The 18,414-nt window shown below is 45.9% G+C and overlaps 1 protein-coding gene across 1 annotated transcript in view; it reads right to left on the bottom strand.

Moving 5' to 3' along the window:
- RAB6B (RAB6B, member RAS oncogene family) overlaps window positions 1–18,414 on the bottom strand; it is a 199,328-nt gene that overhangs the window by 21,581 nt on the left and 159,333 nt on the right. The window contains exons 3-6 of the mRNA XM_038746275.1: window positions 9,868–9,921; window positions 9,042–9,147; window positions 5,688–5,799; window positions 3,262–3,355 (exon numbers count right to left, since the gene is read on the bottom strand). Coding sequence (XP_038602203.1) covers window positions 3,262–3,355; window positions 5,688–5,799; window positions 9,042–9,147; window positions 9,868–9,921 — 366 coding nt within the window. The remainder of the gene's footprint in view (window positions 1–3,261; window positions 3,356–5,687; window positions 5,800–9,041; window positions 9,148–9,867; window positions 9,922–18,414) is intronic.

The following is an 18,414-nucleotide window of genomic DNA, read 5'->3' as shown; positions in this document are numbered from 1 at the left end:
GAGCATTATACTAAGCACTTGGGAAGTACAAGTCGACAATATATAGAGATGGTTCCTACCCAACAACGGGCTCACAGTCTAAAAATGGTGCTTGATTACATCCTAGGTGGATGCAGGGTATAATTGCCTTATCCTCTTTGTTCAATGTCTATTGAATTTTTAGCTATCTAGAAGGACCATTTTTCAATTGATCTGAGCACTGGAATTCTATCCTTGTCTTCCAAGGTGAAGTGACTGTGCTCATTTCATTGCCATCTTTCTGCAGATGTAGAGCATTCATTCATTCACTGAATCATATTTATTGAGCACTTACTGTGTGCAGAGCACTCAAACCCACCATCCAAGCTGCACTAAAGGTATGGAATCAACCAGGTTCCAGCTCCATCCTGCCAGATTCCACTCTTCAGCTCCTCTAAGGATTTTTTTAAATGTGGTATTTGTTAAGCGCTTACTATATGTCATTCATTCAGTCAATCATATTTATTGAGCTCTTACTGAGCGCTTTGCACTACTTATTGAGTGCTTTGAACTTAGTAAGCTCTTAATAAATGCCATTAGTAAGCTCTTAATAAATGCCATTTTATTATTATTATTATTAATTTACAGTCTAGAGGGGTAGACCAACATTAAGCCCATTGTTGGGTAAGGACCATCTCTATATGTTGCCAACTTGTACTTCCCAAGTGCTTAGTACAGTGCTCTGCACACAGTAAGCACTCAATAAATAGGATTGAATGAATAATAATAATTATCAATCAATCAATCTTATTTATTGAGCACTTACTGTGTGCAGAGCACTGTACTAAGCGCTTGGGAAGTACAAGTCGGCAACAGATAGAGACGGTCCCTACCCAACAATGGGCTCACAGTCTAGAAGGGGGAGACAGACAACAAAAAACAAAACAAGTAGACAGGTGTCAAAACCGTCAAGCACTGTTCATTCATTCATTCAGTCGTATTTATTGAGTGCTTACTGTGTGCAGAGCACTGTACTAAGCGCTTGGGAAGTACTAGTCGGCAACATATAGAGATGGTTCCTACCCAACAACAGGCTCACAGTCTAGAAGGGGGAGACAGACAACAGTGTTCTAATCTCTGGGGTAGATACAAGTCAATTAGGTTGGACACAGTCCCTGTCCCACATGGGGCTCACAGTGTAAGCGGGAGAGAGAACAGAACTGAGGCACCTAGAAGTAAAGCGACTTGCCCAAGGTCACACAGCAAGCAGTAAAGTCGAGAAGCAGTGTGGCTCAGTGGAAAGAGCACGGGCTTTGGAGTCCCGGCTCCGCCAGTTGTCAGCTGTGTGACCTTGGGCAAATCACTTCACTTCTCTGTGCCTCAGTGACCTCATCTGTCAAATGGGGATTAAGACTGTGAGCCCCCCCGTGGGACAACCTGATCACCTTGACAGAGAACCCACAGGTCCACCCAGGCAAATAACTCGCTAGCCCTCCCTTGGGGAATACAGGAGGAAAGAGGTGATGTGGCCGAGCCATTCTGGAGTTTTAAGCAACACAGCAAAGGGCAGGACTACCTCGCACATTTCTGAAAAAGTTTTATCGGGTTCTAGAAGGTCAAATCTCTTTCACATTGAGAAGCAGAACGGCTTAATGGAAAGAGCGCGGGCTCTCATCTGGTTTCGGCCCCTTGCCTGCTGTGTGACTTGTTCTCCCTCTTACTTGGAACATGAACCCTAGGTGGGATGGAGACTGTGTCCAACCTGATTATCCTGATTGAGAAGCAGCATGGCTCTGTGGAAAGAGCGCGGGCCTGGGAGTTGGAGGTCGTGGGTTCCAATCCCGGCTCCGCCAATTGTCAGCTGTGTGACTTTGGGCAAGTCGCTTCACTTCTCTGGGCCTCAGTTCCCTCAGCTTCGAAACGCTTAGTACAGTGCTCTGCACACAGTAAGCGCTCAATAAATACGATTGATTGATTGATTGTAACCTCCCCAGTGCTTAGAATAGTAAGCAGTTAATAAATGCCATCATTAAAGACCAGGTCCTCTGACGTCTAGGCCCGTGCTCTTTCCACTAGGCCATGCTGCTTCTCTTGCCCCTCCGGAACCAGCCGTGAACCATCGTGCCACAGGCAGAACCATTTCTCCCAGCTTGTCAACAAGGCTGCCCTCGGAGAGAGACTGGAAACGTTTATCGGGGCCTAGAGGGATTGCATCTATTACTTCTCCCTTGTCAGTGCGGGCTGTCATTCTGTCTCAGCGGGAGATTGAATCTGTCTGCCACCATTTACAATTCCAAAAAGTCCTTTACGAGTAGCCTGGGTGCTAAGAGGTAGCAACTGGAGGCTTTGGAGGGTTGTTGTTTATTGTTTATGGTATTTGTCAAGGGTTTACTCTGTGCCAGACACTGTTCTAAGCCCTGGGGTATAAATACAAGTTAATCCGGTTGGACACAGTCCTTGTCGCACATGGGGCAGGCAGCCTTAATCCCCATTTTACAGATGAGGTCACTGAGGCACCCAGAAGTGAAGTGACTTGCCCACGGACACGCAGCAGACAAGTGGTCGAGCTGGGATTAGAACCCAGGTCCTTCTGACTCTCAAGCCTGTGCTCTAGCCATTAGGGCATGCTGCTTCTCTGAGCAATGTTGGGGAGGGCTGCCTTGTTTTCTCCAAAAGAAGGGGTCAGTGCTCAGAACATGCATGCACACATGTGTCTGTGTGTTTGTGTGTATAAGGTGGATGGGTCAGAGCATGGGCTTGGGGGTCAGAAGGTCCTGGGTTCAAATCCCGGCTCTGCTGCTTGTCAGCTGTGTGACCTTGGGCAAGTCACTTCACTTCTCTGGGCCTCAGTTCCCTCATTTGTAAAATGGGGATTGAGACTGTGAGCCTCTCGTGGGACAGAGACTGTGTCCAATCCGATTTGCTTGTAACCACACCAGCCCTTAGTACAGTACCTGGCACATAGTAAGCACTTAACAAATGGCATAATTATTATTATGAGAAGCAGCGTGGCTTAGTGGAAAGAGCATGGTCTTGGGAGTCAGAGGTTGTGGGTTCTAATCCTGGCTCCGCCACTTGTCAGCTGTGTGACTTTGGGCAAGTCACTTCACATCTCTGTGCCTCAGTTCCCTCATCTGTAAAATGGGGATGAAGACTGTGAGCCCCACGTGAGATAACCCAATTACCTTGTATCTACCCAGCACTTAGAACAGTGTTTGGCACATAGTAAACGCTTAACAAACACCATCATTATTATTATTATAACAGAAGCAAGATGGGGTGGGGGGCAGGGTGGACTCTTACCTGCTTTACGTTGTATCCTGTTTTCGCGCTAGTCTCGATAAACATGACACTCAGCTCTTTGGCTCTCTGCTCTCCTTCCTCAATTGTTATCTGCCTGGAGACAACCAACAGAAAAGGGCAAAATCCCACATGGCTCTGCCTTGCTCAGGGGAAGGAGAGAGGTGCCATCTCGCTGTTGGTGTGGAGGGGGTGTCAAAGTCGATTTGGGACTGAGATTGGAGTAGGTCCCTTGAGGAATGCCAGGGGTCTCAGGTGCTGGGTGTGTGTGCCGGGCTAAGGAGTCCTTCCCTCTTCTTTGACTTTTACACTCCTGGATTATTCTACTCTGGGGAGAAAAGTCCTGAACCTTCTGTGATTATGCCATCGGGCAGCCTCTTCCCGGCCCAGAGAGTATCATCTATCTATCTATCTATCTATCTATCTATCTATCTATCATCTATCTATCGATCTCTACCTATCATCTATCTAGCTATCTATCTCTATCAATCATCTATCTCTATCTATCTATCTCTACCTATCATCTATCTTTCTATCTATTGAGCTATCGATGTATCTATCTATGCATCTATCTAATCTATTTATCTATCTTTCTACCTATCTATCTCTACCTATCTACCTACCTCATCTATCTATCATCTATCTATATCTATATCTATCTGTATATATCTATCATCTATGTCTATCTATATCTATCTACCTATCTATCCATCTCTACCTATCATCTATCTTTCTATCTATCTGTCTGTCCATCTGTATCTATCTACCTCTCTCTCTATCTATTTCTATCATCTATCTCTATTTACCTATCTCTATCTCTATCTATCTGTCTGTCTGTCTATCTAATCTATCTATCCCTATCTATCTATATCTATATCTATCTATCATCTATCTATCCATCTGTCTGTCTAATCTATCTATCTCTATATCTACATATATAGATATATGTAGCAGCGTGGCTCAGTGGCAAGAGCCCGGGCTTTGGAGTCAGAGGTCATGGGTTTGAATCCCGGCTCCGCCACATGTCTGCTGTGTGACCTCGGGCAAGTCACTTAACTTCTCTTAGCCTCAGTTCCCTCATCTGTAAAATGGGGATTAAGACTGTGAGCCCCACGTGGGACAACCTGATCACTTTGTACCCCCCCAGCGCTTAGAACTGTGCTTTGCACATAGTAAGCGCTTAACAAATGCCAACATTATTATTATTATTATATATCTATATCTGTCTATCATATCTATCTATCATCTATCTATCTATCCATCTCTACCTATCATCTTTCTGTCTTTCTATCTATCATCTATCTATCCGTCTATCTACCTATCTCTATCTATCTATCTCTCTATCTCTATCTCTCTATCTCTAGCTATCTATCATCTACCTATGTATCTATGTCTATCTACCTATCATCTACCTACCTGTCTATCTACCTCCCTCCCTCCCTATCATCTATCTATTTATTTCTGTATATAGAGATAGACATCTGTCTATGTATAGAGCTACATGTATATATCAGTCAATTGTATTTAGTGATTTATCATATTTATCAGCTTACTCTTACTGTATGCAGAGCACTGTACTAAGCGCTTGGAAGAGTACGATATAACAATGAACATACACATTCCCTGCCCACAATGAGCTTACATTCTACGGCTTACAGTCTGATGAATATATTGTGACCGTGGGTGAGTCATTTCACTTCTCTGTACCTCAGTTGCCTCATCTGTAAAATGGGGATTGAGACTGGGAGCCCATGTGGGACAGGGACTGTGTCCAACCTGATTAGCTTGTTTTCACCCCAGCACTTAGTACAGTGCCTGGCACATAGTATGTGCTTAACAAATACCATAATAATATATTCATTCATTCAATCATATTTATTGAGCACTTACTGTGTGCAGAGCACTGTACTAAGCAGTTGGGAAGTACAAGTTGGCAACATATAGAGACGGTCCCTACGCAACAATGGGCTCACATATGCGTATATATGTTTGAATATACATTAATTAAATATAGATGTTTAGAGATGGACCAGTCAAATGACAATGGTTTGGGCATATTACAGTGCTCAGTACAGTGCTCTGCACACAGTAAGTGCTCAATAACTACGACTGAATGAATGAATAGTTCATCTGTAAATACCTTCCCACTGATAATTTTAGAAAGCTCGTCCTCTAGACTGTAAGCTCATTATGGGCCGGGAATGCGTCTGCCAATTCTGTTGCATTGCACTCTCCCAAGTGCTTAGTACAGTGCTCTGCACATAGCAATCACTCGATAAGTACGATTGATTGATCAAGGAAGGCGGCTGTATCTTTCTGTGTTGCTAATTCAGTCTTTAATTGGAGACACCAGGGCTTCGGCTCAATCATTTTAAAAGGGATCTCGTAGAGGCGTAGTTGGCTAAATGGAACCTGTTCTCTGCTCTTACCTTTTATCAGCCAGGTCTGTCTTGTTACCCACCAGCATGATGATGACATCACTTCCTCTTTCTGTCCTCACATCGTCAATCCACTTAGAGGTCTGCTGGAAGGAGTTGAGATCTGGAGGTGGACGGTGAGAAAAAAGCCAGGGAAAGGGATGGGATAAGAGAAATGGGAGAGATTGGGGAGGGGCGAACAGAGAGAGAGAGTGAGAGAAAGAGTGGTAGACAGGCAGAGAGAATGTGGAAGAATAAGAGGCAAGCAGGATAGAAAGCAGGCACTTAATAATAATAAAAATTATGATATTTTTAAGCGCTTACCATGTGTCAAGAAGTGCTCTGAACGCTGGGGTAGATAGAAGGTCATCAGGATAGACACAGTCCCTGTCCCACTTGGGGCTCACAGTCTCAATCCCCATTTTACAGATGAGGTCACTGAGGCCCAGAGAAGTGAAGTGACTTGCGCAAGGTCATACAGCAGACAAGTGGCAGAGCAGGGTTCAGAACCCATAACCTCTGACTCCCAAGCCCAGTCTCTTTCACCCTCTTTTTCCATCTTCCTATCCTCCTACGCTTCCCCTCACTCTCCTTTATTCCAATCCGCCCTCTCTCTCTCTCTCTCTTGTCCTTTCCATCTCCTCCTTCCTTTTCCTGTCTCTATCTCCTCTAGTCCTTGTACTCTCTTCTCTTTCTCTCTTTCTCTCTCTCTCCCCCCTCTTAAAGGGCTAAGGGTTTGTGTATGAGTGATTTAAAAGAGCGAGTGTGTGTATGCATGCATGTATACAGGTGCATGGATAGATAGGCCTATCTCTCCCCATTTCATTTCCTTCCCGATTAACATCAGTGAGGAATTATAATTCTGTGCTAGCGACAACACGAGATGCATACCAAAAAGGTCACAGCCCCAGCGATTGGTGCCGACTGAGAGACCAGCAGCCAAGCCAGCCTCATTTGCTCACATTTTCCCTTTGGATCTCAGCAATGAACACTTTCTCTCTCTCTCTCTCTCACACACAAGCACACCTCATCATCAATCGTATTTATTGAGCGCTTACTGTGTGCAGTGCACACCTCCCCCAACCCCCACCAGGACCAAATCATCGTTGATGTTGACAACTGCAAACTCCAGGCACAGGGAGTTCGATAACTTGCCTTTACCCCAGTGAGCAATATTTATCCTAAAATATATTCTGGGCAACGGAAAATTCTCACGGAACTCGGGTGAATATAAACAAAGCTGTCCCTCTGCTGTTCCCCAGTTCCCTCATCTGTAAAATGGGGATTAAAACTGTGAGTCCTGTGTGGTACAGGGACCATGTCCAACCTGATTATCTTGTATCTACCCCAGCCCTTAGAACAGTGCCTGTCACATACCATAATTTATTTATCTCTATTTATTTATTTATTCTCTATTTATTTATTTTACCTGTACATATTTATTTATTTTATTTTGTTAGTATGTTTGGTTTTGTTCTCTGTCTCCCCCTTTTAGACTGTGAGCCCACTGTTGGGTAGGGACTGTCTCTATATGTTGCCAACTTGTACTTCCCAAGCGCTTAGTACAGTGCTCTGCATACAGTAAGCGCTCAATAAATACGATTGATTGATTGATAATTGTTATTATTCATTCAATCCTATTTGAGTGCTTATTGTGTGCAGAGCACTGTACTAAGCACTTGGGAAGTACAAGTTGGCAACATGTAGAGATGGTCCTTACCCAACAACGGGCTTAATGTTGGTCTACCCCTCTAGACTGTAAATTAATAATGATAATAATAATAGCATTTATTAAGAGCTTACTAAGTGCAAAGCACTGTTCTAAACGCTGAGGAGGTTACAAGGTGATCAGTAACACTGCAAGTGGGGCTTGCAGTCTTAATCCCCATTTTACAGATGAGGTAACTGAGGCCCAGAGAAGTGAAGTGACTTGCCCAAAGTCACACAGCTGACAAATGGCGGAGCTGGAATTTGAACCCATGACTTCTGACTCCAAAGCCCGGGCTCTTTCCACCGAGCCACGCTGCTTCCCCAGTTAATGCACACATGCATCTGCATATGGAGGAAACCTCCTGCACTCTAATCTGTACCCAGCTGAAAACACACATAGGCATATCTATCTACGCACCTGTATACACACATACGCACGCATGCATGCATGCATGCATACACACACACACTCACTCTTATAAATCCACTCATACACAAAACCTTAGCCCTTAAAAAGCTGCTCAATAACTGTATGCACCTGAGGATTCTTGCGAGCAACACCTGTATTTTTCAGCACCTGCTTCTGTAGTTGAGCCTAAAGCACCAAATATGCGAAATGGACTGTGCAATGTGGAAAAGGGTGGGTCTCTCACTGGCATTTAACTGGACTGGTTGGATTCCTGCTAAACCAGGAATCCCCTTTTTGCCATCTAATTAATCTAAACAAATGATAATAATAAAGCAATCATCTATTTATATTACTGCCTGCTTATATCCATAATTTATTTGTGTTGAAGCAGCGTGGCCGAGTGGATAGAGCACGGTCCTGGGTTCTAATCCTGCCTCCTCCTCTTGTCTGCTGTGTGACCTTCACTTCTCTGGGCCCCAGTTCCCTCATCTGTAAAATGGGGATTAAAACTGTGAGTCCTATGTGGGACAGGGACCGTGTCCAACCTGATTATCTTGTATCTACCCCGGCGCTTAGAACAGTGCCTGGCACATACCATAATTATTATTATTCATTCATTCAATCGTATTTATTGAGCGCTTACTGTGTGCAGAGCACTGTACTAAGCACTTGGGAAGTACAAGTTGGCAACATATAGGGAGGGTCCCTACCCAACAACGGGCCTAATGTTGGTCTACCCCTCTAGACTGTAAACTCACTGTGGGTAGGGAATGTATCTGCTAATTCTGTTGTATTATACTCTGTAAGTAGGGAACGTGTCTGCTAATTCTGTTGTATTATACTCTCCCAAGCACTTAGTACAGTGCTCAATAATTGACTGATTGGTTTTAAGAATGATGATGGCATTTATTAAGCGCTTACTATTTGCAGTGCACTGTTCTAAGCGCTGGGGAGGTTACAAGGCAATCAGGTGGTCCCACAGTGGGCTCACAGTCGTAATCCCCATTTTACAGAGGAGGTAACTGAGGCCCAGAGAAGTGAAGTGACTTGCCCAAAGTCACATAGCCGACAAGTGGCAGAGCCGGGATTTGAACCCAGGACCTCGGACTCCAAAGCCCATGCTCTTTCCACTGAGCCACGCCCTGGTGCTGTTTGTGCCACCCCTGTTGGTGTGCCCAGGGGCGCGACTGCCCCGAGGGTCAACGCCTCGTTCCTGGTAGGTTGAGCTCCGGACTCCTCGCACTCACTTGTGATGTCATAGACCACCACAGCCACGGTGGAGTCCCGGATGTAGCTGGGGATCAGGCTTCGGAAGCGCTCCTGGCCGGCCGTATCCCACAGCTGCAATCTCACCTGCCAGAGACACACCGAGGAAGAGGAGGGAGAGGAGAAGCAGGAGGGGAGGAGGCAGAGAAGGTGGAAGAAGGAGAGGACAGGGTCAGAGCTGTGGAATATTTGGCGGTGGGAGGCTAGGTGCAGGCCGCACTGAGCAGGGGAATGGCGGGATCCAGCTGGGATCCGGCCTCTACTGGAGGCAGGACAAGGGGTAGAGTCCCAAGGCCCAAGCCTTCTCATAAGAAAGGCCGCCCTGTCTCGGTTCATTCATTCATTCATTCAATCGTATTTATTGAGCGCTTACTCTGTGCAGAGCACTGTACTAAGCACTTGGGAAGTACAAGTTGGCGGTCCCAACCCAACAGTGGGCTCGCAGTCTAGAAGACCGGGCCTGGTGGCGTGCGGGAAATAGGCCCAGTCACCCCTTCCTTTGTTTTGGGAAGGAAGCCACCCGGATGGCAACCCGTGCTGCCTCAGCACCACTGAGATTTTGTCTCCAGCCCGGGCAGGACTCTGCCTCTACCTCCCCATCCCTCCCCAGCCCTCCAGGGACGGAAACTCCCAGAGGTGGACTGAGTGAAGACCACCAGGTCTGGGTTTCCACGCAGCCTGTGTTCCTCTGCCCATGGCCAGTGGCCCTTCGACAAGGCTTGAATGTGGGACATCGTGGGGACAGTCCTCCCTCCGAGTCGGGGTAGGAGGGGCCTTCCTCCCCTTTCGATCGGGTCCGGCACTCACTGTCCGGTCTTCCAAGTACATGGTCTTCGATAAGAAGTCGATTCCAATCGTGGCCTGGAAGAGAGACCAAAGTTTCAAGGTCAAGAAGGGGCTGAGATGTAGGACAGAAGCACAGTGTCTTTCGAGGGTTTGGGAACCAGCATGGGTCAGCTCGGTCAGATGTTTTCTGCTTCTTATTAATAATAATAATGATGGTATTTGTTAAGCACTTACTATGTGCCAAGCACTGTTCTAAGCGCTGGGGTAGATACAAGGTGATCAGGTTGTCCGACACAGGGTTCACAGTCTTCATCCCCATTTTATAGATGAGGGAACTGAGGCCCAGAGAAGTGAAGTGACTTGCCCAAAGTCACACAGCTGACAAGCGGCGGAGCCGGGATTTGAACCCATGATCTTTGACTCCAAAGCCTGGGCTCTTTCCACTGAGTAATGCTGCATCTCTATTGAAATTCTGTGCTTTTTTATGGTATTTGTTAAGCTCTTACTATGTGCCAGGCACGTAATAAGCACTGGGGTAGATGCAAGGTAATCAGGTTGTCCCACGTGGGGCTCACAGTCTTACTCCCCATAAAGAAGGGGTGTGGCTCAGTGGAAAGAGCATGGGCTTGGGAGTCAGAGGTCATGGGTTCAAATCCCAGCTTCACCACTTGTCAGCTGTGTGACTTTGGGCAAGTCACTTAAATTCTCTGTGCCTCAGTTACCTCGGCTGTAAAATGGGGATTAAGATGGTGAGCCCCACGTGGGACAACCTGATCACCTTGTATCCTCCCCAGTGCTTAGAACAGTGCTTTGCACATAGTAAGCACTTAACAAATGCCACCATTATTTTACAGGTGATGGAACTGAACAGAGAGCAGTGAAGTGACTTGCCCAAGGTCACACAGCAGACAAGTGGCAGAGCTGAGATTAGAACCCAGGTCCTTCCTGACTTCCAGGGCTGTGCTGTATTCACTGCCCTGCTGCTTCTCCGTGCCTTGCCCGGATCCAGCAGATCAAAACCCTCCCAAAATCCCACCTCCTCAATCAATCAATCAATCAATCAATCGTATTTATTGAGCGCTTACTGTGTGCAGAGCACTGTACTAAGTGCTTGGGAAGTACAAGTTGGAAACATATAGAGACAGTCCCTACCCAACAGTGGGCTCACAGTCTAGAAGGGGGAGAATCAAAATTTCCCTGATTGATCTCCCAGCATCTCTGAGCCATATAATTCCATCGGCCAACTCAAGCATTTAGGGACTGATTTAAAACCATCCTCAGCACTGCCCTAGTTGTAAATATTTTTTTATCTCAGTCTCCCCTGTTCAAGTGCATTTTCCTTGTGGCCAGGAAATGTGTAACTTCTTTATTCTGTACAGCCCCGATTCCTAACCCAATCTAGAAGGAGGGAGAATGTGAATTTCACTCCCATTTTCACAAATGAAGAAACTGAAGGACAGAAAAGTTAGCAGACTTGCCCAAGGTCGCAGATCATGGAAGTCGTGGGGCTGGGTTTAGAACCCATGTCTTCTGACTCCCATGGCCCATTCTCCTTCCATTAATAATAATAATAATGATGGTATTTGTTAAGCATTTACTATGTGCAAAGCACTGTTCTAAGTGCTGGGGGGATACAAGGTGATCAGGTTGTCCCACGTGGGGCTCACAGTCTTCATCCCCATTTTACAGATGAGGGAACTGAGGCACAGAGAAGTTAAGTGACTTGCCCAAAGTCTTCTAGACTGTGAACCCACTGTTGGGTAGGGACCGTCTCTGTATGTTGCCAACTTGTACTTCCCAAGCTCTTAGTACAGTGCTCTGCACACAGTAAGCGCTCAATAAATACGATTGAATGAATGACAAGTGGCAGAGCCAGGATTTGAACCCATGACCTCTGACTCCAAAGCCTGGGCTCTTTCCACTGGGCCACTCTGCATTAGCCCACATTATTTCTCTCTAATCATACTTACTAGAGCTAGAAAGGAAGGAGTGGATAGCATCGCTGGAACAGGTGAAACAATAATAATAATAATGATGATAGTGATATTTGTTAAGTTCTTACTTTGTTCCAAGCACTGAACTAATTATTGGGGCAGGTGAAAGTCAATCAGATAAGACACAGTCTCCATCTCAAATTAGGATCACAGGCTAATAATAATAATGATTATTAGGTGCTTACTCCGCTCTAAACACTGGGCTAAGCACTGGGGTAATAATAGTAGTGATAATTGTGGTATTTGTGCCAGGTACTGTGCTAAGCATTGGGGCAAATATAATCGGGTTGGACACAGTCCCTGTCCCATATGGGAGGTCCCGGTCTTAATCCCCATTTTACAGATGAGGAACCTGAGGCACAGAGAAGTGATAATTGTGGTATCTGTGCCAGGTACTGTGTTAAGCATTGGGGTATATATAATCGGGTTGGACACAGTCCCTGTCCCATATGGGGGGGTCCCAGTCTTAATCCCCATTTTACAGATGAGGAACCTGAGGCACAGAGAAGTGAAGTGACTTGTCCAAGGTCACACTGCCGACAAGGGGCAGAGCCAGGATTAGAAGCCAGATCCTTCAGACTCCCAAGCCCATGTTCTATTCACTAGGCCACACTACTTCGATCCAAGCATGGGTTAGATAATAATAATAATAATAATAATAATAATAATGATGATGATGACATTCATTAAGCGCTTACTATGTGCAAAGCACTGTTCTAAACACTGGGGAGGTTACAAGGTGATCAGGTTGTCCCACATGGGGCTCACAGTCTTAATCCCCATTTTACAGATGAGGTAACTGAGGCCCGGAGAAGTGAAGTGACTTTTTTTTTTATAGCATTTATTAAGCGCTTACTATGTGCAAAGCACTGTTCTAAGCGCTAGGGAGGTTACAAGGTGATCAGGTTGCCCCACGGGGGGGCTCACAGTCTTCATCCCCATTTTACAGATGAGGTCACTGAGGCCCGGAGAAGTGAAGTGACTTGCCCAAAGTCACACAGCTGACAAGTGGTGGAGCCGGAATTTGAACCCATGACCTCTGACTCCATAGCCTGTGCTCTTTCCATTGAGCCACGCTGCTTCTCTGTGAATGACTGGCACACATCCGCCAAGCTAGCTCTCTTCCTCCCTTCAAAGCCCTACTGAGAGCTCCCCTCCTCCAGGAGGCCTTCCCACACTCAGCCCCCTTTTTCCTCTCCTCCTCCCCATCCCCCCTGCCCTACCTCCTTCCCCTCCCACAGCACCTGTATATATGTTTGTACAGATGTATTACTCTATTTATTTTACTTGTACATATTTACTATTTCTATTTATTTTGTTAATGATGTGCATTTAGCTTTAATTCTGTTCTGATGACTTGACACCTGTCCACATGTTTTGTTTTGTTGTCTGTCTCCCCCTTCTAGACTGTGAGCCCGTTGTTGGGTAGGGACCGTCTCTAGATGTTGCCAACTTGGACTTCCCAAGCGCTTAGTACAGTGCTCTGCACACAGTAAGCGCTCAATAAGTACGATTTAATGAATGAATGAATGAATGAAGAACCTGGCTCTTCTGATTCCCTGGGCTGGGCCCGTTCCCCCAGGCCTCAGTGGCACCCACATGCAGAGCCAATGTCCCAATTTTGGGTCAGTGGGGATGCCCTGGCCCGGCTGAATCCTGAGACTTGCTGGTTTTTCTCTGTTCCCGCTCTGGCGAATCTCTCCAGGCCTCCTCGCACTCATCATCAATCGTATTTATTGAGCGCTTACTGTGTGCAGAGCACTGTACTAAGCACTTAAATCACTGTTCTAAGCACTGGGGAGGTCACAAGGTGATCAGGTTGTCCCACGGGGGGCTCACAGTCTTAATCCCCATTTTACAGATGAGGGAACTGAGGCACAGAGAAGTGAAGTGACTTGCCCAGAGTCACACAGCTGACAATTGGCGGTGCCAGGATTTGAACCCCTGACCTCTAACTCCAAAGCCCAGGCTCTTCCCACTGAGCCACGCTGCACTCACTTTGAGGTCACCAAAGAAACACTAGCGAACTCCCTTACTAGAGAAGCAACGTGGCCTGGTGGACAGAGCACCAGCTTGGGAGTCAGAAGGACCTGGGTTCTAATCCCCAGCTCTGTCACTTGCCTGCTGTGTGACTTTGGGCAAGTCACACTTACTAGATGCAAAGCACTGTTCTAAGCGCTGGGGAGGTTACAAGGTGATCAGGTTGTCCCACGGGGGGCTCACAGTCTTAATCCCCATTTTATAGCTGAGGGAACTGAGGCCCAGAGAAGTGACTTGCCCAAAGTCACACAGCTGACAATTGTCAAAGCAGGGATTTGAACCCATGACCCCTGACTCCAAAGCCCAGGCTCTTTCCACTGAGCCATGCTGCTTCTCTACTGCTTCTGCTTCTCTATTGACACTTGTCTACTTGTTTTGTTGTCTGTCAAATTGTACTTCCCAAGCGCTTAGTACAGTGCTCTGCACACAGTAAGCGCTCAATAAATACGATTGAATGAATGAATGAATGAACTTCTCTGAGCCTCAGTTACCTCATCTGTAAAATATGAACCCTATTTGGGACAGGGACTGTGTCCAACCCAATGACTTTGTATTCATTGTATTCATTCATTGTATTATTGTATTCATTGTATTCATTGTATCCATGTGGCTCAGTGGATAGAGCCCGGGTTTTGGAGTCAGTGGTCATGTGTTCAAATCCCGGCTCCACCAGTTGTCAGCTGTGTGACTTTGGGTAAGTCACTTCACTTCTCTGGGCCTCAGTTGCCTCATCTGTAAAATGGGGATTGACTGTGAGCCCCCCGTGGGACAACCTGATCACCTTGTAGCTTCCCCAGTGCTTAGAACAGTGCTTTGCACATAGTTAGTGTTTAACAAATGCCATCATTTTTATTATTTATTTATTTTATTTGTACATATTTATTCTACTTATTTTATTTTGTTAATATGATTTGTTTTGTTGTCTGTCTCCCCCCTCTAGACTGTGAGCCCGCTGTTGGGTAGGGACCATCTCTATATGTTGCCAACTTGTACTTCCCAAGCGTTCAGTACAGTGCTCTGCACACAGTAAGTGCTCAATAAATACAATTGATTGAATGAATGAATGAATTCATTCAATCGTATTTATTGAGCGCTTACTGTGTGCAGAACACTGCTGTAATCTATCTCAGTGCTTAGTACAGTGTCTGGCACATAATAAACATTTAACAAATACCCCAGTTATTATTATTACCATCATCATCATCATCACTAAGGTCAAGGAGGCTCTGGTAACCTTTGACCCCTGTGAGACCAGAGCCAATTTTTGATAATCCATGTTTATGGGGAGTGGGCATTGGCAGGGGTGCAAAAATCCTTTGAATATTTAATATTTGTCCCTCCCCCCCCCACCACAGCACTTATATACATATCTTTAAATTATTTATTACAAATTCCTTATTCATATTAATATCTGTCTCCCCTCTAATCTGTAAACTCAACGCGGGTAGAGAACGTGTCTGTTAATTCTATTATATTCTCCCAAACACTTAGTACAGTGATCTGCACATAATAAGTGCTCAATAAATACCATTGATTATTGATTGATTGATTCCAGTCTTGTTGGGCTTCCAAAAGGCTCACCTCATTAGGGAGCCCAGCAAGAAGCCACCCCTCCCCGTCGCCCCGATTCACTCGCTTTGCTCTAATTCCCCTCCAAGCCCCACAGCACTTGTATATATATATATCAATCAATCAATCGTATTTATTCAGCGCTTACTGTGTGCAGAGCACTGTACTAAGCGCTTGGGAAGTACAAGTCGGCAACACATATAGACAGTCCCTACCCAACAATGGGCTCACAGTCTACATATATATATATATATGTACATATCTATAATTTTATTTATTTATATTGATCCCTGGTTACTTGTTTTGATGATGTCTGTCTTCTCCCTTCTAGGCCGTAAGCCCGGTGTGGGCAGGGATTGTCCCTCTTTATTGCTGAATTGTGCTTTCCAAGCTCTTAGTACAGTGTTCTGCACACAAGAAGCGCTCAGTAAATATGAATGAATGAATAAAGGGGAAGAAAGACATACCAAATAATTTTCCAAAAATAAGTTTGCTGTGGGCAGGGAACAAGTTTACTACCTCTGCTATATTGTACTCCCTCAAGTGTCTAGTACAGTGCTCTGTACACAGTAAGTGCTCAGTAAATACTGTTGATTGAGAGAAACAGTGTGGCCTAGGGGGTAGAGCATGGGCCCTGAAGTCAGACAACTTGGGTACGAATGTCAGCTCTGCCACTTTTCTTCTTTGTAACTTTGGGTGAGTCACTTCATTTCTCTGTGCCTCAGTTATCTCATCTGTAAAATGAGGATTAAGACTGGGAGCCCCATGTAGAACATGGAACATGGCCAATATCCAGCCCGATTAACTTGTATCTTCCTCAGTGCTTAATACAGTGCCTGGCACATAGTAATTGCTTAATGAATGCCTCAAAATAATGGAGGCAGTTTGAGAAACAAGGTAAGAGTTTCAATATGCCAAGAAGAAACACCAGCATAAATAATTGAAAGTACTATTGAATATACATATAGAGACGCATGCTGCGGATGGGAATATATGCAGAAATGGAGCGATTGCAGGCTCTTCGGATCTCTGCATCAGGCTGGCTTTAATAATAATAATAATGATGGTATTTGTTAAGCGCTTACTATGTGCAAAGCACTGTTCTAAGCGCTTGGGGGATACAGGGTGATCAGGTTGTCCCACGGGGGGCTCACAGTCAACCCCCATTTTACAGATGAGGTAACTGAGGCCCAGAGAAGTTAAGTGACTTGCCCAAGGTCACACAGCTGACAAGTGGCGGAGCCGGGATTTGAACCCACGACCACTGACTCCAAAGCCTGGGCTCTTTCCACTGAGCCACGCTGCTGCTCTTTCTCTCAGAGCCTTTCCACAGAGGGCTCACAGTTTTAATCCCCATTTTACAGCTGAGGTAACTGAGGCCCAGAGAAGTGAAGTGACTTCCCCAAGGTCACACAGCAGACAAGTGGCAACGTGGGGATTATAACCCAGAGACTCCTAGGCCCAGCCCACAGGTCAGAGCCCTGCCAGACTGCGAGCCCGTTGTTGGGTAGGGACTGTCTCTATATGTTGCTGATTTGTACTTCCCAAGTGCTTAGTACGGTGCTCTGCACACAGTTAGTGCTCAATAAGTACGATTGAATGAATGAATGAATGAATTTAGTCCTCCCCATCTCCTTCTTTTCAGCTTAGTCACTGTCCCCAGGGCTGGAAGGCCTGGTCCTCCAGCCCCTGACCTGGGGATTGTCCCCTGACTGTCCCCAGGGCCGTGCTCTTGGCCCTCCAAACGTGAGCCACACTGGGCCCGCTTCCCTAGCCGGCGAACCCCACGGCCATTTGCCGGCAACCTATCAGCCCAGTCATTCAATCGTATTTATTGAGCGCTTACTGTGCGCAGAGCACTGGACTAAGCGCTTGGGAAGTCCAAGCTGGCAGCATCTAGAGACGGTCCCTACCCAACAGGGGGCTCACAGTCTAGAAGGGGGAGACAGACAACAAAACCAAACATATTAACAAAATAAAATAAATAGAATAAATAGGTACAAATAAAATGAATCAATAAATAGAGTAATAAATACATGCAAACACATATACATATATACAGGTGCTGTGGGGAGGGGAAGGAGGTAAGGGAGGGGGAGGAGGGGGAGAGGAAGGAGGGGGCTCCTGGAGGAGGGACCTCTGTTTCCATAAGAAAAGGCAGAGGTGCAGCTCTTCTTGGCTGGCATAGGAAAGGGAGTTCTTGTGCCGGACTCTGGCTGGGGCCTTGGTAACAAGTTCAATCAATCAATCAATCGTATTTATTGAGCGCTTACTGTGTGCAGGGCACTGTACTAAGCGCTTGGGAAGTACAAGCTGGCAACATATAGAGACAGTCCCTACCCAACAGTGGGCTCACAGTCTAGAAAAGCCCCTATTCATTTTCCATCATCAAAGAGCCCGCATGCCTGAAAAGCCACCAGTGTGCAGGGCTTCCTGCTGAGAGTTACTTGTTGGCTGGACTATGTAGCTGGGGAGTCTGGACTCCTGGGTTTGACCAGGGAGTGTGTAGGGGGGAGCGGAAGGTGAAGCAAGATGGCCTAGAGGCTGGAGCATGGGCCTGGGGGGTAGAATAATAATGATAATAATAATAATTATGGCATTTATTATTATGGCCCTACTGAGAGCTCACCTCCTCCAGGAGGCCTTCCCAGACTGAGCCCCCTCCTTCCTCTCCCCTTCCCCCCCACCTTACCTCCTTCCCCTCCCCACAGCACCTGTATATATGTATATATGTTAGTACATATTTATTACTCTATTTATTTTACTTGTACCTATCTATTCTATTTATTTTATTTTGTTAGTATGTTTGGTTTTGTTCTCTGTCTCCCCCTTTTAGACTGTGAGCCCACTGTTGGGTAAGGACCATTTCTATATGTTGCCAACTTGTACTTCCCAAGTGTTTAGTACAGTGCTCAATAAATACGATTGAATGAATGAATGAATGTATATATGTTTGTACGCATTT

The sequence above is a fragment of the Tachyglossus aculeatus genome, chromosome 1 (assembly GCF_015852505.1).
Source record: "Tachyglossus aculeatus isolate mTacAcu1 chromosome 1, mTacAcu1.pri, whole genome shotgun sequence".
Lineage (NCBI taxonomy): Eukaryota > Metazoa > Chordata > Mammalia > Monotremata > Tachyglossidae > Tachyglossus > Tachyglossus aculeatus.
This window is presented reverse-complemented; position numbering and strand designations above follow the sequence as displayed.